Source organism: Suhomyces tanzawaensis (assembly GCF_001661415.1).
Source record: "Suhomyces tanzawaensis NRRL Y-17324 unplaced genomic scaffold CANTAscaffold_2, whole genome shotgun sequence".
Taxonomy (NCBI): Eukaryota; Fungi; Ascomycota; class Pichiomycetes; order Serinales; family Debaryomycetaceae; genus Suhomyces; species Suhomyces tanzawaensis.
Window position 1 is genome coordinate 199,664 of NW_017963637.1, and position 23,442 is coordinate 223,105.

Sequence of the window (23,442 nt, forward strand, 5' to 3'; positions counted from 1 at the left end):
CAGTGCATATTATGTAGTACAAAAATTCACACGTTTCCATCCAAGGGTTTTAGCGAGACCTTGACTCGCAATAACTTCATGATGATACCCTGCTGACAAATTCAGGTACAACCTCTAAACCTTACTAGAGCTCCCTGCTGGTGTGTTGACAGCTTCATTTCTTTTTTAACTAAACTAACGTTTGTCTATTGAGATTAGATTGATGTCGGGGACCTGGCTTGTTGGAATTGAGGTCCCTTAGTGAAAACTCCAAAACCAATGTAATATCAATTGAGCCCGCCTTGAAGCAAAATTCATGACTCGCATGCAATCACATTCAGGTCGAGGACTGGCAACTGAAATGAGTCCGTCCTGAGTGATACTGTCTGTCTGTTTCCAGGCGGTGCTTAGGATGCAGGAGTATGCTTAGCGGAAAAGTGATCACGTGGTTTAGCCTTCCGTTCAATAGTCGATCGTCAATGGCCGCGTTACCGCCCCAAAACTCGCAGTTCCAAATAAATCTTTCCTATGTAATGCAATAATCGCCAGCCGCGCGTGCATTTATCGGAAGTAATTATAAGGTATCGGTGACAAGGTGCAGCTTAAGATCATTAGAATCAAAAATTTCATCTTCATCTACAGCCCATGCAAATTTAAACGAACTCGTTTGAATGGCGATTATAATTTTAAAAGAAAATAGGTTACAAAGATGTAGTTCTGAATTATCAAATCCCCTACAAACATGGCTTCCTTACAGACACGGCAACTACTTGGTTGCTTAGCTTAAACTGTAGACGGAAGTGCCTATCAAGCATGGCCTCCCGGACTAAATTCTTTCTAAGGACGCTCCCCTCATGAAACCTAATTTCATTTCTTTTCGAGCAGACATAAATTTTCCCTCCAAACAAACTCCTCGTACACATTGTTACAAGCCTATTAACATGTCACACTGCTCACCGTAGAGTTTGCAACTCTATTCATTTTAGTAATGTATCAGAAATCGATAGAGGACCCTTGTAACAGAGCTTAAAGCTTACCACACACCTTAACCAGGGATCGCAATGAAAACACTTAGAGATGCCTATGTATTGTTAAAAAATAAGGATGTACTAAAATTCATAGACACCACATTGCGCCTCGGAACACCGCTTGGGTTAGACAAAAAATCTTTAAAAATTATCCGCTAAAGTACATGCAAATGCATTCTGCGACTGCGGTCAACGCGTTTCACTCGCATGTGAACGGAATAAATCGCTAAAGAACATCTATGCAGCCATGTCGGCGGCGTTGCCACTGCAGCTATGAAGAATATACGATCTCTAACCTAAGACGGGTATTCATTTCATCGAGACATCCGAGGCTGGAGAATAATATTTTCTTATCGAGTCTACGCGTTCTTAAGCAGGGCATATTTTCTAAGTAGCAAATCGCTGTGGAGTTCTTCTAGAATCTTGTTGCTGTAAGCACGTACTGAGGGCTAAACGAAGTCCCGAGGTTCTATTGTATCTAGCATTTCACAAAGCAAGCATTCCGGTGTTGTTTGCTCAACCCAAATGAAATATTGTGAGGAACCAACAAATTTAGTGTTTGAATTTGCCACCAACAGCCAAACGTTTTGGAAATTCTGGAACTTGTATCAAAATACCCTAGGCTAAATTTTTGATTGAGGAAGAGATAATACTAATGAAACTTCGTTGAAAAAGCCTGAACACGAAGATAACTCCGTTCGAGATAAACCAAAGACTTCCCATTAATTAATATTCAGTTCGTTGAATATTTGCTTGTCGTAAAATCAATTCCTTTACTGGTTTCAATAAAAGAGAAGCATTAAGACTACAATTGTTAATATGGAATAACCTAGTTTCTATATACGTTTTACATTGGAGGAGCTCCCATTGGCCCACCACCTGGAGCGCCACCTTCCTTCAAAGATGACCGTCCAGCCTTTAATAATTCGTCACATAACAACAAGTTTGAAGAGATACCAGTAGCAGCGGAAAGAGCATTTCTAAAAACCCTATAAGAGTCCCAAATCCCTTCCACAGTTGGATCCATTGGTTCACCAGATTTCAAGTCAACACCAACAACACGATTCTCAGCAATCTCATCTTGGCAATTTGACAAGGTTTCCAATGCATCCAACCCGGCATTGGTGGCTAAAGTCTTAGGAATAGTCAACAATGATTCGGCGAAAGCCTTAATACCAGATTTGTTACGCCCCTTATAAAACTTCTTGGATTCAGGAGAATTTAATAAATGGTCATTACAACTCAACCAGAATGCACCACCACCAGGTAAGATGGATTCGTCCTTTAAGACATTTGCCACAGATCTCAAACCATCCCTAACAGCATCTTTAGTTTGTTGTAACACGTGGTTATTTGAACCCTTGATTAATATAGTAGCGGATTTTGGATCCTTGTTGTCCGTAACGTATGTGAACTTATCCTCTCCAATCGAATTTTCATAAACCAATCCAGAATAACCCAAAACTTCAGGAGTTAAATCGTCGACAGAGTTCTGAGCTTCTCCACCGCATACTAATTGTAATCTTTCCATGTTTCTTCTTTTAGCTCTTCTCAAAGCCAAAATCCCATGCTTAGCTAACACATCCAAGGACATTGGATCAATACCCTTCTGATTTATAATAACAAATCCCTTGTTGGAATTCAATTCACAAACTTCATTCTTCAAGTCAACAATTTTCTTCAACTTTTCGTCCACAAACTTTCTTTCTGATGCTACTAACTTCTCTCTCTGTTCAGCACTCGAGTAAAAAAATCCTGAATTAACTTCAGTTTTCTCGTATTCTAAAGAAACATTCAAGATTAATACATAAGCATTTTCAACTCTTCTTGGCATGTCTGGATGTCTAGCACCATGGTCTAACACTAATCCTCTCACCAATTCTGTTTCTCTGGCATGTCCATGTTGCATGGTCATGACTTCGATCATATGTAAATCCAAATTTCTGGAATCAGCATTCTTAACATTCAAAACTGCGTCAGTAACTATGGGGGTCAAAACATCAGTTAATTCAGCAGTAACCTTGGTAGCTAAGGACGTTCTAGCAATTTGTAATAACAATTCTCTATCAAAACTCTCTGGGGTTTGCTTAAACACATCCAAGTACTTCAATGCTTCTTCTCTTGCGACCTCGAATCCATCGACTATCACTCTTGGGTGAACACCTTCACTTATAAATCTTTCTGCTTGCTTCAATAATTCACCAACCAAGAGGACAACAGTGCTGGTACCGTCACCAGTGATTTCATCCTGGGTAGTTGCTGCACGGGCAATCATAACAGCAGTAGGATGCTGAATTTGCATTTCACTCAACAAAACCTTACCATCTTTAGTTAACTTCAAACTTCCTGCTCCATCCACCAACAATTTCAAAGTACCCTTAGGACCCAAATTGGAAGCCAAAACTTGCTGCAACCCTTGGGCAGCGGCTATGTTAACCTGTAATGCTTGGGAACGTCTCAAGGACTCTGCTTTTGGATTGAGAAGTTGAATCGATGATGACATTGGTATGGTAGACTACAACACACTTCACTTCATGATTTGAGTTTTCAACGCGATTTTTCTGGTTGAGCCACGTCTCGATGACGGAGTACGCCACGGATCAGGAATGGAGGAAAATGAGAATAGCTAAGTGATTGCTGGTCACCTGGAGGGAATAAGACAAGGGGACATGTTGTTATGTAAATCTGAACTCCGTCACTTATCTGTTTTATGCTGTGAATAGAAAAAAAACTCTAGTACATTAAGAAGAAAATAAAAAATTGGACGAGTCCGGAGTCGAACCGGAGACCTTTCGCATGCTAAGCGAACGCGCTACCAACTACGCCACACGCCCATTTTTCTTGTTGTTAGAAATTTGTTGCTTACCTTATACTATACTTTAAGTCAAAATTTAAACTTTCCTAGTTGCAAACTTCCCAGTATACTTATAAGCAAATAGAAGCTTTTGAGGTCCTTTAGTACATATAAAAATAGACATAGGACTCAAAAAATATACAAGTTCGTCAAATTTCACTATAGGCGCTTATGTAAGCCATGAGGAGCCCCAACAGGCATTGAAATACGTTTCCAAACCCCCGATATATTGTCTCTCTTGATTCCAGCATATGTTTTCATGGTGGATCAGTATGCTTTTCCTAAAATTTGCTGTTGCCCGTTGCCCGGCAAAGTGCAATCTGCAAAACTCAAAAACGAAAAATACTGATGTGTCATAAGTTTGACTAGTTTCCATATCAAAATCGAACAAACGAACATCCTCTCGGCACTGAGATACAAAGTTAGCTCTGTAAGTTATAATTTTACTCTGCCAGTTATATTTGCACACATCCTGCTAACCCTGTAGTGTATTATACTAAGCTTGCTTTTCAGGAGCAAAAACTACCCAATGAACAAGGCAAACTAATCGTGACAATTTGAGACCTTTGTAACAGTGGATACTACTTCATTGAATATTATTTAAGCTTTCATTGCATGCTTTTTATAAAAATCTGGTTTAGCGTCGAATTGATATCTGATGCAAGAATATCTCAAAATATATTTCACATAATAGACTTTCAAAGATCTCTTACTTTCTGTTTTTTGTCAACTCTGATTTGGCCTGGGACTTAAGCGATGGCATAATGTTCTTCAATCCATTTCAATTCTTCTTTTTGGTACTCTGGTTGATGATTGATGATTTATTTAAAAGTAGTGCCAGAGCTTTCCAGCAGTCTCAACTTTGATACATCCTCTACTTCAGTTTGGTGTTTGCTGGACTTATTCTGAGTCGTTTGTCAGTTTTCTATAAGCTCTTTTCGTCTCTGTGCTCCTTTAAGCTCGTTTGGGGTAGTTTGTCTAGTAAAAAAAAACATTTCATTCTCTCTTCTATAATAGTAAGGTTTTAACATCTCTCTAAAGAGGCTCCAACTAGCTGATCATTCATCTTTATAAGAATAGGTATTCATAGTTCCATCATCAAGTTTAGTAAAGTTTTGTTGTATATTAGGCGAAATAGGATTTGGTCAAAATGAAAGCTTTGGTGAATACCTTTTCACTTCACTATTCTGTTGCTGGATGAAAACCTTCATGCCCCAATCAGATATTGTAATCCATCTCTTGTTGAAGCACCCCTTCTTTTGCTTTTTGAAATCAAGTTTTAGCCTAGTTTCCCTGGTTGCATTCGTTCAGTAGTACTTTTGACTTGATGGGAGCTGATTTCTTATCCTAGGTGGGCCTCAAAGACAGTTATCATCTAGTATTGACACTTAGGCCGACATCTGTTCTGTTTAGGGCCATATATTTATTCATAACAGGCCCCTAGAGATTTTCGAATTTAAGAATATTCACGGTTTCGTTGTCAAATTTTCGAAAGTATTGGATGAGAACATCAGAATTATCTAGTTAAAACACTTAACAAATTCTTACTTTTGATGCCAAACCTAAGTGTCAGAGATCATCAATTTAGAACTAAAATCATCAGGAGAAAACATAGCAGTTCAAATGATTGTAAAGGGGTCTAAATATTCATCGTCAAAATAAATTTTGCGAAATTTTCTTACAACTCAACTTCCCTTCCACAAGGAAGTTGGCTCTTTAGACATGAATACGATTGCAGTAGAGCATTGCAATACTAGTTGTCAAAGCAGTATATAATCAGATTAAATATTGGTTCTAAGGAAATCAATTTAACAGGGTTTTCCAAGTGAATTGCGATTAGTGGCAATTCAAAAATCCCCCAATTTTTGATTTTTGCAAATTTAGTTGAACATATGAAACTATAGTTTCATACAATATATTAATAAGCTAAGAAAGTCACATATGTTGTAGAGATACTCTCATACTGAAGTGAAAGGAATTCTTAGATTCGGCTAGTTTTTCACTATGTAATTTAACATTACGGCACTACTTCCTCGAGAAGGATGCTGAATTTTTGCGAGAGGCTTCGCACTTGCAGTTTTTTGAGTGGCTGGATATACAATAATCCCAGGGGCAGTGTTTACAATACGAGGAATCTAAGTATGTGATGTTAACAAGTCATAAACGATTCACAGTGCCCCACCTCGAAAGCAGAAGCTCGCCTGGTGAATTTACAATAGATAATTATCATCAGGGATTTTCAAGTTGCTATAGCCGACAGACATGAAGTGCGCCGTACAGATGTTCATTTAACGATCCTTGCATTGCCTTATTCAAAATGATAAAATTCAAAAAATTGCGCCAAGAACGACTGTATCGCTTAGTAGATTCTACTAAAAATCCGTATGTTTCATATATATGTTGGTTGCTCAACTAAATTCAAACTATCGCAGGCAAAGCAGAGTTCGCATGAAACTCTCGAATTAAGTTTGAAAGAGTTCACTCATCAAACTTGATTCACAATTTAAAATGTAAATACACTAATGCTAAACTTAATGTTTCAGCTTCCGTCAAGTTATCCATGGTTAAACGTAAGGAAATTTCAGGGTGATTAACCGTGAAATTCAGCCAACAGCTGAACTTTACGAGAATCTATGAAAATTTCAAGGGGTCATGAGTACTCACTCCAAAAATTATTTTTGCAGTTTAGTCTGTTATTGCACGTTCAGATAAACCTATATGATAAGACCGAAAAAGTATTGAAGTATGGATGTTTGCTGACTGTGATCAAGATTTTTTTTGGAACATGGGTAGGCCTGCCATCGAGTTAGTTAAAAAACTGGATTATCAGAAGGAGAATGAATCTAGATATAAATCCAGTTAGATGTATCAATATTGATGGGTTTCCCATTATGATACACTTGACCAAACTTATTTTCCCTTGTTCGTGTCGATTTCTGTAACCACTACAATCTCGCAGCTCCAAAAAATCAATTGGAAGTCAACTCATCATGGAATCTTACCAAGCTCAGATATTCAAGCCAGCCCGCTCTTTTCTTCTACAATATCATGACGAGCGTGAAACGGTGATACGTATTTGCAGAGATCTCAATTCTTATTCGAAAAAACTCATTTTCACATTCCATAGAGTTTCCAATAGGGCCATTTCAGATGTTCATTATGATCAGATCATTGAGTACATCAAGGTTATAGGAAAGTGCCTATCTCGGCTAAGCAAAGAGTTTGTCTCTAGTGTGAACTTTGGGCAGCTTAAATCTTCTATTTCGAATGCTGCTGAAGAGATGATTGAGGCATTCACGTTTATGTATTATGTGATGACCCGAAACCTATTGAAATATGAGCAGATGTTGAAGTTTATCGAAGATATCGTTGAGGAAGAGGACACCAAAATGGTCTTGGAGAAGTTTTGGAGATCCGAAGAGGAGCTGCAAAGTACATCAAACTTGAAGGACAATCATAAAAGGGGTGAAAAGTCGGATGGGAATGGAATGTGCAAACAAGTGAAAAATGACTACACCTTCATATACAGAGGGGATTACTTTATGGGCCTTTTTGATCTTACGGGCGAGATTATGAGGTACACAATCTCTAATTTGGTTGATGATGACACGAAAACTTTATCTAAAGAGTCACTGTACAACCTTCAGTTTATGGAGAGTCTTTACAAACAAATGAGAGAAATTCTTGACACGTATCCTAACTTAAACGTAAATCGGGGAGTTTTGAGCGACGATTTTCATTCAAAAGGAGTATTCACGATGAAAAAGAAATTAGAAGTCTTCAAAGATTCCTTGAGCAAGGTAGAGCTGACAATCTGCGAAACAGTCATTAGGACAAGAGAAGAGTGGGATGTCACTGAACTTTAGGTTGTTCCTCTCAATGTATTTATCAATGTGCTACTCCTCATGAGGTCCTGCTTCCAACTATTTACACCTGCACGGAAAGCCTTTTTGAATTATACTACATACTCTGCCTAATCATAGGGAACTCATACAAATCTTATATCTATCATACAAAATTAACCAAAAAGCTATTCAATGCGAGCCACAGGACCTCCTGGCGAGGTTTCGCTTCTTGCAGTCAAAACTTCAACCCCAGTCTCAGTAGCCAACAACATGTGTTCAAATTGTGCAGACTTCTTACCATCTTCGGTCACAGCAGTCCAGTTATCAGGCCATGACATATCCTTATGTGTACCAAGACACAACATTGGCTCAATGGTGAAGACCATTCCTGGCTTGATGATACCAATGGCCTTGTTCTTGGCATAATGAGGAATATTTGGTTGACAATGGAAAAGCTCACCGATACCATGGCCACAATAAGTTCTGACAACAGAACAGTCGTTCTTTGTGGCATGAGCCTGAATGATGTTACCTAATTCTCTGAATGCTAATCCTGGCTTGACGGCCTTAATAGCGAGATCCAAGCACTCTCTTGTGGTTTCGACCAATCTGACAGTGTCTGGATCACACTTAGCCTTGTCTCCCACATAGTAGGTTTCGTTGAGATCGGAATGCAAACCCATGTAATAGATGGTAACATCCAAATTGATGATATCACCATCTTTCAACACGGTCTTGTCTGGAATACCATGACAAATGACTTCATTAATCGATGTACACACAGACTTTGGAAAGTTGTAATAATTAAGAGGCGAAGGGTATGCATTTCTCTTCATACATTCCTTGTGCAAAATGGCATCCAATTCATCGGTGGTTATACCTGGTCTGACATGGCTAGCAGTAACGTCCAAAATTTCTCTGGAAACCTTAGAGACCTTTCTCATTTTTTTGATATCTTTTTCAGACAATTGGGTTATTCTTCCAACTCTATCATTCTTTATTTCGCTGATAGGCTTACCGTTTTTGGCATAGTCAGGTAGTTTGATATGTTTAGCAACAGGTCTTCTGTCTGACAATGGATAGGCTGGTCTCAACTCTCCTGAAAAGGAAAAGTCTGGAAATGGGTTGTAGGAATCTGTTCCATCTTCAGATGGATGGATATGCTTATGAACAGACCATGAAGAACGGAAACAACTCTGGTCGCAGAAAACACTGTTGACTCCATTCTTGAGGCACACGGGACATTTTAATGCTGATTCGGTATCCTTACCGCATGTAGGAGAAGCACACACAGTAGCCATCTTATTGTTGAAAAATGGCCCTCCATACGTAAATTTTTGTCAGCGAGAAGAGGGTCGTGCATACGAAAAACATCATGATCACTCGATCCTAGATAAGATTGCAACACGAAGATACTAGAGACAGTAGAATTATGGCTGGTTGTTTTGAATGAGCTTTTGAATATTCTTGAAAAGATTACTCTGTTTAGGTGAATATTTCTAACTTTCAGAATCTAGCGCAAGAATAGGAATTGCCAGTGCACACAATTATTCTGAAACTAGTACAACTTGGGTGTCAATAATTACTAAACAATCAGAGGCACTTTGTAGCTTGTCTTATTCTAAGCTAATATTCGGTTCGTTCTAAAGAGATTGAATTGGGTTGTTTAGTAAAGTTCACAAACGCTTTTTGCAATTGATTGGCAAAAATTCGGAAAAAATAGAATTGTTGCTAAGTTCAAACTGAAAGAGACCATTCCAAAAAAAATAACCAGATCCTAAAGCTAACAAAAGATTGATATTCCATAGCCTCTACATTTTTGGGGATCAAAATTTTTACTGTATGAGAAATCTATATGATGTCTGTATGCTACGACTGGTAGATTTGTGAATTGTGATTTCATGCGAGCATTTTGCAATCCACTGTTTTCAATCATTAGTGGGCTACTTGATCCCTAGGTTTTCTGGGCCAAAGCTCAATGGGAGCAAGTCTTGTAAGAAGACCTTGATGAACTTGGAGCCATCTTTATTGAACATGTAAATGGGTACCTCGGGTGCAAATTCTCTGATAAACTGTCTGCAAATACCACATGGTGTGATAGGCTCTTCGTCATCTCCAGAGATGGCTATGATTTTGAATTTGCGGTGGCCCTCAGTCTGGAAGTTAGTACTCTCTCCGCCACTAATTCTCAAAGTTGCGTTTCTCTCCTATTATAAAATACGTACAACTGCCTTACAAATGGCTGTTCTTTCAGCACAAACTCCGGCACCATACGAGGCATTCTCGACATTGGCACCCGAGAAGTGTTCGCCCGTTTCAGTGAGTATCGTACATCCCACTCTGTGAGTTAGTATTGCCCAAGGTTACTGTACGAGGGACTTACCGAAAATTGGAATAGGGGGAGTATGAAACATTTCTTGCTTTAAGTTAGTTTGTAATGTAAGCAAGACTACCCCTTCAGATCACTCGAAATTCAGTCCTCTTCTTCTCAGGAGGATTGTGTCTATTGGGAGGTGCAAGCAGGAACAGTAACTCACCATTGAGGCACTTTTCTTTCAATTGAGAAAATCCAAAGTCGCTGAGCTCGTCATGGTCGTTATGTATGTATTGTTGGAAACCCATCTTGATGGTGGCATCCACTTATCGCTACTGGCCAACATTGAGATTGTCTCCATAAGATACGAGTCACGTGCCGCACAGCACATGACCGCTTTTTTCAACACTCATTCAGTGGCAACACCTCCATACCAACCACTCAACTTATCAAATACCTTTTCCCGTGTGGCATAGACAATCACCTCTCTTGCACAATGTCCACTCTAGAAGAATTGGAAAACACCCAGCAAGATGATTTAATAGATAAGGAGATCTTGAACTCCTCTACCTCCGACATTAACAACAGAACCAAGTTATTGGACAATGATATCAAGGTAATGAAGTCAGAGTCACAGAGATTGACCCACGAGAAGACGGTGATGTTGGAGAGAATCAAAGACAACCAAGAGAAGATCAATAATAACAAGCAATTACCTTACTTGGTAGGTAACGTGGTTGAGTTGTTGGATCTCGATGTGGAGAAAGAAGCGTCTGAACAGGGTGCAAACGTTGATTTAGATGCCACCAGAGCTGGCAAATCAGCAGTTATCAAGACATCTACCAGACAAACCATCTTCTTGCCATTGATCGGGTTGGTTGATTCCACAAAATTGAAGCCAAATGATTTGATTGGTGTCAACAAGGATTCGTACTTGATTTTGGACACCTTGCCATCTGAATATGATTCCAGAGTCAAGGCCATGGAAGTCGATGAAAAGCCCACTGAAGACTACTCTGACATCGGAGGATTGGATAAGCAAATTGAAGAGTTGATAGAAGCTGTCGTGCTTCCAATGAAGCAAGCAGAGAAATTCACAAATTTGGGAATCAAGCCTCCTAAAGGTGCATTGATGTATGGTCCACCAGGTACTGGTAAGACTTTACTAGCCAGAGCATGTGCAGCCCAATCTGGTGCCACCTTTTTGAAATTGGCAGCTCCACAATTGGTCCAAATGTTTATTGGTGATGGAGCCAAATTGGTTCGCGATGCGTTTGCATTGGCCAAGGAGAAGGCCCCTACTATCATTTTCATAGATGAATTGGATGCCATCGGTACCAAGAGATTCGACTCTGACAAGAGTGGTGATAGAGAAGTTCAAAGAACCATGTTGGAATTGTTGAACCAGTTGGATGGCTTCGGTTCTGACGACAGAGTCAAGGTATTGGCAGCTACTAACAGAGTCGATACTTTGGACCCGGCGTTGTTGAGATCCGGTAGATTGGATAGAAAGATTGAATTCCCATTGCCTTCTGAAGAAGCCAGAGAATCAGTGTTAAAAATTCACGCCAGAAAGTTGAATTGCGACAACACCTCCGTTAACTGGAGAGAGTTGGCCAGATCTACAGATGAATTCAACGGTGCTCAATTGAAGGCCGTGACTGTCGAAGCAGGAATGATTGCATTAAGAAATGGAAAATCTATTATAAAACATGAAGATTTTGTTGAAGCTATAGGAGAAGTCCAGGCCAGAAAGTCCAAGTCTGTGAACTTTTATGCTTAATATACGTCAGTAGGAAAATCAGTGAAGCATTTGTAGCAATCCTTATCCCAACCTAGACGGTGACGTGGACTGTGCCACGTTCTATCTTGAGGGATGATTAGCAGTGTAGTAGCGGTTAGCGTGAGTCAATACCAAATCCGACCAGCATGTCCATATCAGCAGCCGGAAGAGCGGTGTCACTGGCTCAGGCCAGCTTCTGGGCCTTCTTCAACTCGTCCCTCAATCTCTGGGAAAATTCGTCTTGATTGTCCTCGTCATCCCAGTCTTCCTCCCACAAGTTGGATGGGTTAATCTGAGGGTTGGCGTCGTTGGACCATTTGCCATCTTCAGGGAAATCTTCGAACTCGTCATCCTCTTCCAAGGTCTTGATGACCTTCTGCTCTTCCTCGGTGGAGGCAAGTGCTTGTTCGGCGGTTTTGTCGGCGGTAGACATGTTGTTGGTGAGTGGATTGCCACCACCAACTCGCACATATGGTGGATCACCAAAAACCCACGTGAGCGCTCACCTGACCGCCAGTAGATATCAATTTTTTCACCTCTTCTCTACAACCCCAACCAACAATGAAAGAGGTGGTTGTGGATATCGCTCCCAAGTGTATCAAGGGGCTCGAGTTCGGGGCTTTGTCGGCGAAGGAGATCATCGCTCAGTCTGAAGTGGAAGTCAAGACTCGTGATCTTTATGATTTGGAGAAGGGAAGAGCTGCCAAAGATAATGGTGCTTTGGATACCAAGATGGGTATTTCGTCCAACCTGAGCGAGTGTGCCACCTGTCACGGCAACCTTGCCTCGTGCCATGGTCACTTTGGTCACATCAGATTGGCACTCCCGGTTTTTCATGTCGGCTACTTCAAATCGATCATCCATGTGTTGCAATGTATCTGTAAGAACTGTTCGGCTGTGTTGTTGGACGAGGAGTCCAAGCGCCAGTTCTTGAATGATTTGAGAAGACCCAACCTCGACAACTTGAGAAGAATGAAAATCTTGAAGAAGATCCTTGAGCAGTGCAAGAAGCAGAGAAGATGTTTGAAGTGTCATCATGTCAACGGTGTCGTCAAGAAGGCTGCCAGTGGCGCTGGTCCTGCTGCATTGAAGATTGTCCACGATACCTTTAGATGGATCGGAAAGAAACCAACACCTGAAAAAGAACAGTGGGATGGCGAGTTCGAGGAGGTATTTTCCAGAAACCCAGAATTGGAGAAGTTTGCCAAGAGAGTGCACGATGATTTGAATCCTTTGAAAACATTAAACTTGTTCAAGCAGATCACTCCATCCGATTGTGAATTATTTGGTATCGATCCGTCCAGAGGTGGTCGTCCAGAGATGTATATCTGGAGATATTTGCCTGCCCCACCAGTGTGTATCAGACCATCGGTCATGATGGATGCCCAGTCTAATGAAGATGATTTAACTGTGAAGTTAACTGAGATTGTGTGGACCTCCACTTTGATTAAAGCTGGTATTGAGAAGGGAATCTCAATCAATAATTTGATGGAACAGTGGGATTACTTGCAATTATCTGTTGCCATGTACATTAACTCTGATTCCGCCAATCCTGCATTACTACCATCCTCAGGTGGCTCTGGTTCCAAGTCTTCTAAGCCAATCAGAGGTTTCTGTCAAAGATTGAAGGGTAAGCAAGGTAGATTCAGAGGAAATTTGTCCGGTAAGAGAGTTGACTTTTCTGGTAGAACTGTCATTTCTCCAGATCCTAACTTGAAAATTGATGAAGTTGCCGTTCCTGATAGAGTGGCCAAAATCTTGACATACCCTGAAAAATGTACCCGTTACAACCGTAAGAAGTTGCAAAGGTTGATTCTTAATGGTCCAGATGTGCATCCGGGTGCAAACTATCTTGCAAAGCAAAACGAGTTGGCAAAGAGAAACTTGAGATTCGGTGATAGAGTCAAACTTGCTAAAAATTTACAGATTGGTGATGTTTTGGAAAGACATATAGAAGATGGAGATGTCGTGTTGTTCAATAGACAGCCTTCGTTGCATAGATTATCCATTTTGTCGCATTATGCTAAAATTAGACCATGGAGAACTTTCAGATTGAACGAGTGTGTCTGTACTCCTTATAATGCCGATTTCGATGGTGATGAAATGAACTTGCATGTTCCCCAGACTGAAGAAGCTAGAGCGGAAGCAATTAACTTGATGGGTGTGAAAAATAACTTATTGACCCCAAAGTCAGGAGAACCTATTATTGCTGCTACCCAGGATTTTATCACTGGTTCTTATTTAATTTCCCACAAGGATTCATTCTTTGACAGAGCAACTTTGATCCAATTGTTGTGTATGATGTCAGATGCTGACTGTCAATTCGACCTTCCACCTCCAGCCATTTTCAAGCCAGTCATGTTATGGACTGGTAAGCAAGTCTTCTCATTATTAATCAAACCCAACAAGAAGTCCAAGGTTGTCATTAACTTGGATGCAAAGAATAAGACCTATATTGCACCTGCCAAGGGTTTGCCGAATGAAATGTCACCAAATGATGGATTTGTTATAATTCGTGGATCTAACATCTTGAGTGGCTTGATGGATAAATCTACTTTAGGTGATGGTAAGAAGCATTCTGTGTTTTACACCATTTTGAGAGATTACGGTCCTGACGAGGCAGCCAATGCAATGAATAGAATGGCCAAGTTATGTGCCAGATTTTTGGGTAATAGGGGCTTTTCTATCGGTATTAATGATGTTACTCCTGGTATCGAATTGAAGAAGAAGAAGGAGTTAATGGTAGAACAAGCGTATTTGAAGTGTGACGAATTGATTGACTTATATAATAGAGGAAAGTTGGAAACCCAACCTGGTTGTAACGAAGAACAAACTTTGGAAGCAAAGATTGGTGGTTTATTGTCCAAGGTTAGAGAAGAAGTCGGTGATGTTTGTATTAGAGAATTGGATCCTTTGAACGCTCCATTGATTATGGCTACATGTGGTTCTAAAGGTTCTACCTTGAACGTTTCCCAGATGGTGGCCGTTGTTGGTCAACAAATTATCGCGGGTAATCGTGTTCCTGATGGTTTCCAAGATAGATCATTGCCTCATTTTACTAAGAATTCGAAGACTCCTCAATCTAAGGGTTTCGTCAGAAACTCTTTTTACAGTGGTTTGACACCTCCCGAATTCTTGTTCCACGCTATTTCTGGTAGAGAAGGGTTGGTTGATACTGCTGTCAAGACTGCTGAAACCGGTTATATGTCTAGAAGATTGATGAAATCTTTAGAAGATTTATCCTCCCAATATGACAACAGTGTTCGTAATTCTTCGAACGGTGTGGTTCAATTTACCTATGGTGGTGATGGGTTGGATCCATTTGATATGGAGGGTGATGCCAAACCCGTGAACTTTGTTCGTCAATGGGACCACTCCTTCAACATTACCTTCGATGTCAATGAAATTGGATTGTTACCTTACGAAATTGTTGATTTGGTCGATTCAATTTTGCACCCATTGGAAGATGCATTGACTAGATACGACAATCTAGGAAACGTTTTGAAGCCGGAGGATTTTGACAAGATTGAATACATTGATCAAAATGATGCGGAAAGAGAATTCTACGAATCCATTAGACAATTCGTCACCAAGAAGGCTGAAAATTTAGCAAGATACAGAGAGTCCAAGGGCTTGAAACCTTCGTTTGTTCATCCTACAGAAGACGACATCTTGGTTGAAGATGATCCAATCCGCTTAAATGCAGTCAATCAACTCTTGAAGATGTCCCACAAGTCCATTGAAAAGTTCTTGGAACAATGTCTTTACAAGTACAGAAGGGCCAAGGTGGAACCAGGTACCGCTGTTGGTGCTATTGGTGCGCAATCTATTGGTGAACCAGGTACTCAGATGACGTTGAAGACTTTCCATTTTGCTGGTGTCGCCTCTATGAACGTCACTTTAGGTGTTCCTCGTATTAAAGAAATTATCAATGCGTCCAAGGTCATTTCGACTCCGATCATCAACTCTGTCTTAGTCAACGACGATGACGAAATTGCTGCTCGTGTGGTTAAGGGTAGAATTGAGAAGACATTATTAGAAGATGTTGCCTACTTCATTGAAGATGTCTACAAGAATAACATGGCCTACTTGTCCATTAAGATCGATTTGGAGACTATCGAAAAATTGCAGTTGGAGCTTACTTTGGATGGTATCGCACAAGCTATTTTCTCGGCTCCAAAGTTGAAGATTTTGCCCGGAGATGTTTCCATTAGCGGAAAGGATAGAATCAACGTGCTAGTGACTTTGCGTGAAACCAAGACTGAGAGCTTGAAAAATCCAACTGACAATACCAATACTCTTTTCTTCAGAATGCAACAGCTTAAGAGAGCATTGCCATCAATTTGCATCAAGGGTTTGCCCAATATTTTCAGAGCAGTTATCAACATTCGTGACGATAGCAAGAAGGAATTATTAGTTGAAGGTTACGGTTTGAAGGAAGTCATGAGTACGGACGGTATTGTGGGTACCAAGACCACAACTAACCATGTGCTTGAGGTGTTCGAAGTTTTGGGTATCGAAGCAGCCAGATCGTCCATCATCAAGGAAATCGACTACACCATGAGTAATCACGGTATGAGTGTTGATCCTCGTCACATTCAGTTGTTGGGAGATGTTATGACATACAAGGGAGAAGTTTTGGGTATTACCAGATTCGGGTTAAGTAAGATGAGAGATTCCGTTTTGCAATTGGCCTCTTTCGAAAAGACTACCGACCACTTGTTCGATGCCGCCTTTTTCATGAAGAACGACAAAATTGAAGGTGTATCCGAGTGTATCATTTTGGGACAAACCATGAGTATTGGTACTGGTGCATTTAAATTGGTCAAATCGTCCAATTATGACAAGAAGGTGTTGAAACGTAAGCCAACCTTGTTCGAGGGCTTATGTGAGCAGCCATCCATGGTGGCTGCAGCATAGCCGTGTATTTTAATAAACGTGTAAATAAGTACGACTTGTATGTGTTGTAGATGGCCCGCCGAAAATGTTACTGGAACATTAAAATCATTAAAGTTTAGTATGTGCCCGAAGCCAGAGTTGTTGATTGGGAGATCAAAACGGCATGTTGGGGAAAAATTTCTAGATGGCTGATTGTGATGTTGCTTACCGGATATTCAACTTGTCCACTGGAAGTAAATCATATTGCAGCAACTGGCACCAAAATTCCACCACTAAAATGGTAAAAAAAAAAATTCAAGCAGTACAATCAAGAAAATCCAATCAACACACATGTAACAGTTCCGCTCTATAATGGCTAGCCATTACCAGTAATTCTCCACTTTTTTTTTTACATTGAAATACTACCTTACTGTATATCTGCGAGCGCTCTATTTTCGTGGCTCGCAGAATAAATATTTATACAAAATTGTTGCAACTCTCCAATCTTGCCAATGTCAACCAGAGACTCCACGTTCTCGTATTTCCATATAGATGATCCCAACCAGGTGCTCTATATGGAGCGGTGGAAGGACGATCCCATTTCTTTCGACGATATAGACACACAGGCGTTGCTTGAGGAAACCTCCAACCTCTTTCCCCAGATGATGTTGGAAGAAGACGACGAAGAAGGGGCCATTCCCATCAGCTCCATGCGACTCGGCGCTAAGCTTATCAAAAACAAAGAACTTCTCAAGGAAAAGACCTGGAATGACTTGGGCATCTTCGAAAAGTTCCTCAATGAAGGGAGCGCCCTCCATAAAGAGGTAGATAGGACCATCATCAGGCCTCTCCATACGAAGCCAAGCGCCTTTGGAAGAGAAGAGAGTGAGGAACTATCCATAGGCGAGTTTTTGTCTAATGGGTATTTGGCCTCTGATCACATGGATAGCATTCTCTCTCCGGATATGGTCAATGACAGCATCATGGGGGTCCACCAGGGCGATACCTCCATTAATTCCACATCAGATATGATAGTACCGGAAAACAATACTTTCTTGAATTTCAGATCAGGTTCCATAGGCGGGAGCTCAGCCCAAGCTGGCTCTGCTATCCAGACTCCAAGGATTGGTCGAACGAGACAATCTTCTACCGACAAAAACTTCCAAACACCTATTACAAGAATAATGAGGTGATCCAGAGGTACTTATTATTCCATGAAGGTCAATCCCTTCTAGCACCTAAAGGAAGGCTTGGTGGAGGCTGGTTTCTTACACAGATCGAACCATAAGCCAAAATCGAACATTAGCGCCGGATCGCCATCTATGTTTCGATATCTATGATATCATTTGCACAATGAAAATATCATGAGTAAATAGCGCTCTCAAGAAGTCAAAAATCTACCTGTACAACGTATTTTAATTAATAATACACTTAAAATTATACAAATTAGAACTGAAACCTAATATACAGTTACACCTGGAATATCACCTTCCCTTTCTCAATGTCATTCTTCAATTCAACCAACTTGAGCTTTCTTCTCTCGGATTTCTCAAATCTCCTCTTTATTCTCACGTGGGCCAACACAAACTTTGCAAGCACCTTGAACGTCAATGGAGTCTTTCTGTTTCTTTTCTCAGTAGCCAATGCCGAGTAATCCGGATAAATTCCATACTGAATCAACTTCTCAACATCACCTTTGATGAGTTGATTCGAGTTTTTAATGGAGTTGACGATAAATGTATTCATCACCTGAAGATCATTGGCTTTCAAATTGAAGTCATAAAGTCTCGCCTTATAGTATGTCAATTGTTTTTCAAGTAGCACAATCTTGTCATCTTTTTCAGTATTACTGGCATCTTTAGACTTCCACTTCAATGCTGAATCATCATTTATTGATTGAAGCTTTTTGTTTAAATGTTCTACCTTGGTCAGTAGGTACTTGTTCATAGTCTTCATTTTATTGAACTCGCTCGTTTCCTTTTCATTCAAGTTCAAATGAAGCTTTTCCACTTTATCATTCAAAAGATCTAGATTCAACTCATTAACCTTACCGAATAACTCATGCGAGTCTCGAAGTTCTTCGACCTTATCAGCTAAACTTTGTTTTGACCGATTGATGTCATTGATCTTTTCAACTAATCTTTTGCAGTGATTGGTAACCGTTACCAATTCATCACTTAATTCTCTGTTCTTAATTCTCAACCTGTCACTCTCAGATGTGTGAGAATTATCTTGCACTTCTAATCTCTTGATGGAGTCTAAGAGCTCTTCATTTTTATTTTCTATTCTGGACACCTTATCTTCCAACTTCTTAGTATTTGAGTTTGCCGAGCTCAACAGCCTTGACAATTCTTCATTGAGTTTGTTACTCTCCTTGAGCTGGAACTCCAATAAACTTTGAATAGCAGAAGGTGATGTAGATCTGAAAATCTCTCTCTCTTGAGTGGTAGACTGTATATTCATTTCCCTTTCGAGATCTTGTATTTTCTGCTTGGTTTTCTTAATCTCAGCATCATACTGGGTCCTCAAAGCCTCAATATCAAATTCTAGTTTTCTGATAGTCATTTCGTCTTTGGACTTAGCTTTCAATAGCTCATTGATGTCCGCCATATTGTCAAACCTGGAGGATTGCATGGATGATGATTCTAGGTACCTTATCATGTTTTCTTTTTCTTTCAACTCAAATTGAAGATTGTCAATTGTTCTTTCTAGTTGTTCAATAAGTTGGATTCTGGAGTTCAAATCTCCATTGATTGATCCAAATCTGGCGTCTAATTCGTTTTCTTTTATCGCAGATCTTTCGAGTATATCACGAAGTTGATTATTGGCGGATAGTAAATCACGGATTTCCATCTCAAGTTGATCATGAGATCTTATATCAAGAACTTGGGATATGCGATCAAGAATTAAGTCTTTGGCGACCAATGCTTTAGTCAATTCTTGTTTTTCCTCCTCAAGTAGACCCAAGCTACTTGAATTACTGGCCTGCTTTGTAAGCTTATGTACCAACTCTTGATTTTCTTGTTTCAAATCAGAGATTAAATTCTCATTCTCGATTAACTCTCGCCTCAACCGCTCAATATCCACTTGTAAGTATGACTGATCATTGGATGATCTTTGAGATCTTAAATCCTCAATCATACTATTGTTTTTTAGTTTAACCCTTGTCAACTCTTTCGTTATGGTGTCCAAATTTTCTTCCAAAGTGTTGTTGGTATCACTCAAACGTTCAATTTTTGAGTTAAGTGACTTGATCTGGGATTCATAAGTGTAGTTGGAGTTACTAGAGGACCTCTTTACCTGATGGAGTTCATCAATTTGTTTCTCTCTAGATTTAATATCACCTTCCAAGCTATCGATTTCCCTATGAAGACGATTGATAGCGGTGTTCGAATTTTCTAACTCACTTGTAACACTCGCCACCCGGCTCTTAAGATCCCTGATTTCTTCATCTTTCGATCTCATGGTACTTTCCATACTTCTTAGCTCGTCTTGGGTGTATTGTTGACTACGCTGAATAGCTTCTAATCTCTCAACCTCTCTACTAAGTCCTTTATTCGAGGATCTTAATTTTGATAATTCTTCTTTTAGGTCATCAATAAGTCGATCCTTTTCATCAAGTTTTTGTTGAGCTAAAGAACCCGCAGAGTCCTTCGAATTCATTTCTTTAGATAACGAATTCAAAGAATCTTGGGACTTGCGCAACTGAAGCTTTAATTCATTGATTGTTGCATCGAGTGAGATATTGTCAGAGTGCAACTTGCTGTTGTCATCTTCGAGTGAATTGACTTTGTCTCTCAATGTTCTATTTTCTTCTTTAACCTGATCAGACTCATCAAAGTTTTGGTCGCCCATTCGTTTCAACTGTTCATTTTCATTTACCAACTCTTCTACTTCTTCCGATAATTTTCGTATCATCTGTGAGTCATTGGATCCCTGCAAAAGCCTAGATTCGAGTTCATTAATTTTTCTCTCGTAGTGATCTAATTTTGAGTCTTTGAGATCAAGCTCTTTTTTATAATCAGTCCTGAGTTGTGAAATACGATATTCAGCATCATTTTCTTTGTTTGACAGGAATTCCAATTCAGTTCGTTCATATCTGACGCGTTCAAGCTCTTGATTTAAATGGCGAATCTCACTCTGAAGTGACACATTCTCTGAGATAAGTTGCTGCTGATCTTGTGGAGTACCACTGAGCAAGCGCTGCATAGCCAACACGTTCAATTTGAGCCTATAGTTTTCACCATCTAGTTCACGAATCCTCTCTTCCAGCTCTTTGATCGACGAAAAGCCATTGTTAACGAAATCGCGACGGTTGGCATGGTTGGTTGGTTGGGTTTTCATATCATAGTCTGGTTTCTGGTACGAGGCCATCGATTCAAAGTTATCCATGGTGTCGTCTAGAAAAGACTCTGGGGCCATCTCGTCATCTGGTTCTATCAGTTGGAAGAGGTTGCGACCCTTCAGATGTTCAGGAACTTCTTGGTGGTAATTTTCATCTATGGTAGACCGGGAACGATTCCCTATTGGAGTGAACTCATGCTTGCCATCCCGAGGGGCCCTTTGAGACCGCTGGGGGGTCCCAATGAGCTTCTTTCTCAGGAACATGTGGAGGTGATGGGAGATGATTGTTTACATACGCGTACAAATGCGGTGATAACCACGATCTGCCACGTGATCAAACGCACGTGACCGAAAGGCACCACTAGCTACATAATATCTATAAGTGTCGTATATTAGAATAAATCGCGGCCCAGGCTTAGCTGGTCTGTTCAGGGAGTTCCTGCACTGCGGCCTTGAAGTCCTCTAAGGCTCTCAATGCAGAGCCGGACATGATGGAATTCTTAGCGAGCTCCACACCATGGACCCAGTCTGTGGCAATTCCCGCTACCACAGCCAAAGCAGCTGTGTTCATCAAAATGTAGTCGACCAACGCATGGTTGTTGCTCTCTTTTATCTTAAATCTTGATTGGTCCTGTCTGAGGATATGAAGCAAGGTTTCGGCATTTTCTTCGGGGGTACCCAGGCTTACCCAGGTAAGATCATGCTCTGGAAGATGGAAATCTTTGGGGGATATCACTCCCTTGGTGATCTCACCGTCTGCATCTATCATCCAGTATTTGGTGTAGCCGAATGGGGAGATTTCATCTAATCCGATGTCACCGTAAACCACCATTGTTTTCTTGTGGACCTTGCTCTCTTTGGCTAATATCGATGCTGCTTGAGCGTAGGACTCTCCTAGCTGTTCACTGTAGACACCCAAGATACGGGCTCTCAATGGAATAGGGTTAATTAACGGACCCAAGATGTTGAAAATAGTAGGAATACCCAATTGGGCTCTAACTGGGGCTACCTTGAGCATACCACCATGGAAGGCAGGTGCAAATAAGAAACAAAAGTCTGACTTCTTAACGATTTCTGGAGTGGTTTCATCATTAACATTCATTAAGTCGACACCCAAGGATTTGAGTAAGTCACCCGATCCCGAGGTGGATGACGAGGCTTTACCTCCATGTTTGCAAACAGGTAAGCCCATACCAGCAGCGACAATGGCCGAGGAAGTGGAGACATTGAAGGTGTTCTTTCCATCACCTCCAGTTCCAACAATGTCCACATAGCCCAGCGGATCAACGAGTTCGGCAGGAATCATTTTGGAGAACTCCAACACGGTAGTGACTGCCGCTGCTATGAACTCTGGGCGCTGGTCCAAGCCTCTCAATCTCAATGCTGTCAAGAACGAAGCAGTTTGGATGTCGCTGGGGATGCCCCTGAAAATACACCTCAAGACAGTGGCCAAGTCGCCCTCGGTGAAGTTAGGGGGCTCCATCAACAACGACTTGATGAAGGGGGTTAACGCATTGGGGCTGGACATGGTGGTGGTGGTTGTTGAAGAATTAAGAATGGTGTGAATTTTACCATGTTGATGGATCACGTGTGCTTTGAGTCATTGTGCCTCGAGGGTCCTCGAGGGGCAGGAATTGGCTAGGGAGCCAGACTCGCCAAAGGTGCCGAGGGATCAGGCGAGACCAGCCTGCTGCTTACCTGCTGCAGTGTTACCTATACACAATATGGGGGTGTCATTATTATTAGATGGAGAGGGCATTTTGGTGTTTTTTGGTGTTTACATGTTATGGGACCACGGGAAGCGAATATTACCCGAAAATGAAGATGTTACAACAAAGGGGGAGAGCAAGCGGTCAATCCAGAAAAACTGTCAATCAATAATATATGCCGAATCAACGACTGTAGCTATGTTACTTCAGAATAGAAATGTTCGGGTTCTCGAAATGAATAGTGTCTACTGAATATTTTGCAGCTTATTCATCAAAACCGTGGTGCAAATCAAGAATTGTCATAGGACAAGATTGGATCAGGAAACATTTTTCTACTAGCAACTACGAATTAGAAGCTCTGTCTAGCTCTAAGCAAGTGTACTGTAGCCCATATCTGATAAGAGAGCAACCCACAGCAGTTGATCAACCACAATATTTGGTGTAACAAGTTATTCAGCATGTCACGTGATCACTTTTTAGATGGCCTATCGGGACTGTTGCTGCACAGCTAGTAGAAGTTAAAAATGAAAAAATCCACCAAGGCTAGCCCTAAAACTTCCTAGGATCTTTAAATGCCCTTTAGCTGACCAAAATGTATAGTTTTGATTGGGATAAGTCTGATGACCCAGGTGGTCGGAATTGACTAATCCACGTGATAAGCCGGAACTAGACGACTATGCTTCTCTTCTAGTATGTTTCTATTGAGTT

The 23,442-nt window shown here is 40.7% G+C and overlaps 9 protein-coding genes and 1 non-coding gene across 10 annotated transcripts; 4 read left to right on the forward strand and 6 right to left on the reverse strand.

Moving 5' to 3' along the window:
* Nucleotides 1–1,854: 1,854 nt before the first annotated feature.
* On the reverse strand, nucleotides 1,855–3,510 carry CCT6 (chaperonin-containing T-complex subunit; the record flags this gene model as incomplete). The annotated part of the gene is made up of 1 exon (XM_020209373.1): nucleotides 1,855–3,510. One exon carries the CDS (start codon nucleotides 3,508–3,510, stop codon nucleotides 1,855–1,857), a length of 1,656 nt encoding a protein of 551 aa, XP_020065649.1.
* Nucleotides 3,511–3,768: 258 nt separating this feature from the next.
* CANTADRAFT_t81 lies at nucleotides 3,769–3,841 on the reverse strand. Its single transcript has one exon. It is a non-coding gene; the product is annotated as a tRNA-Ala (tRNA).
* Nucleotides 3,842–6,851: 3,010 nt separating this feature from the next.
* On the forward strand, nucleotides 6,852–7,727 carry CANTADRAFT_61193 (uncharacterized protein; the record flags this gene model as incomplete). Its single annotated transcript, XM_020210825.1, has 2 exons — nucleotides 6,852–7,293; nucleotides 7,363–7,727. 2 exons carry the CDS (start codon nucleotides 6,852–6,854, stop codon nucleotides 7,725–7,727), a joined length of 807 nt encoding a protein of 268 aa, XP_020065650.1.
* A 164-nt stretch (nucleotides 7,728–7,891) lies between these two features.
* CANTADRAFT_46878 (methionine aminopeptidase) lies at nucleotides 7,892–9,007 on the reverse strand (the record flags this gene model as incomplete). The annotated part of the gene is made up of 1 exon (XM_020209391.1): nucleotides 7,892–9,007. One exon carries the CDS (start codon nucleotides 9,005–9,007, stop codon nucleotides 7,892–7,894), a length of 1,116 nt encoding a protein of 371 aa, XP_020065651.1.
* Nucleotides 9,008–9,541: 534 nt separating this feature from the next.
* Nucleotides 9,542–10,328, reverse strand: CANTADRAFT_88463 (cytidine deaminase; the record flags this gene model as incomplete). Its single annotated transcript, XM_020211455.1, has 5 exons — nucleotides 9,542–9,557; nucleotides 9,654–9,862; nucleotides 9,932–10,046; nucleotides 10,090–10,126; nucleotides 10,244–10,328. 5 exons carry the CDS (start codon nucleotides 10,326–10,328, stop codon nucleotides 9,542–9,544), a joined length of 462 nt encoding a protein of 153 aa, XP_020065652.1.
* Nucleotides 10,329–10,516: 188 nt separating this feature from the next.
* Nucleotides 10,517–11,803, forward strand: RPT5 (proteasome regulatory particle base subunit; the record flags this gene model as incomplete). Its single annotated transcript, XM_020209583.1, has 1 exon — nucleotides 10,517–11,803. The coding sequence occupies one exon, from the start codon at nucleotides 10,517–10,519 to the stop codon at nucleotides 11,801–11,803; it is 1,287 nt and encodes a 428-aa protein (XP_020065653.1).
* Nucleotides 11,804–11,996: 193 nt separating this feature from the next.
* On the reverse strand, nucleotides 11,997–12,191 carry CANTADRAFT_35561 (proteasome regulatory particle lid subunit; the record flags this gene model as incomplete). Its single annotated transcript, XM_020208644.1, has 1 exon — nucleotides 11,997–12,191. A coding segment is annotated over one exon (195 nt), but the record flags the coding sequence as incomplete, so codon positions are not given.
* A 173-nt stretch (nucleotides 12,192–12,364) lies between these two features.
* Nucleotides 12,365–16,723, forward strand: CANTADRAFT_20117 (DNA-directed RNA polymerase III core subunit; the record flags this gene model as incomplete). The annotated part of the gene is made up of 1 exon (XM_020206519.1): nucleotides 12,365–16,723. One exon carries the CDS (start codon nucleotides 12,365–12,367, stop codon nucleotides 16,721–16,723), a length of 4,359 nt encoding a protein of 1,452 aa, XP_020065655.1.
* Nucleotides 16,724–17,180: 457 nt separating this feature from the next.
* On the forward strand, nucleotides 17,181–18,099 carry CTA6 (Cta6p). The gene has a single exon (XM_020207303.1). It carries the CDS (start codon nucleotides 17,194–17,196, stop codon nucleotides 17,872–17,874), a length of 681 nt encoding a protein of 226 aa, XP_020065656.1. The 5' UTR covers nucleotides 17,181–17,193; the 3' UTR covers nucleotides 17,875–18,099.
* A 3,302-nt stretch (nucleotides 18,100–21,401) lies between these two features.
* TRP4 (anthranilate phosphoribosyltransferase) lies at nucleotides 21,402–23,011 on the reverse strand. Its single transcript, XM_020207304.1, has one exon. The coding sequence runs from the start codon at nucleotides 22,551–22,553 to the stop codon at nucleotides 21,441–21,443; it is 1,113 nt and encodes a 370-aa protein (XP_020065657.1). The 5' UTR covers nucleotides 22,554–23,011; the 3' UTR covers nucleotides 21,402–21,440.
* Nucleotides 23,012–23,442: the final 431 nt, after the last annotated feature.

Coding starts and splice junctions, on each gene's coding strand:
- TRP4 (XM_020207304.1), bottom strand. CDS start 22,553: ATGTCCAGCCCCAATGCGTTAACCCCCTTCATCAAGTCGTTGTTGATG.
- CTA6 (XM_020207303.1), top strand. CDS start 17,194: ATGTCAACCAGAGACTCCACGTTCTCGTATTTCCATATAGATGATCCC.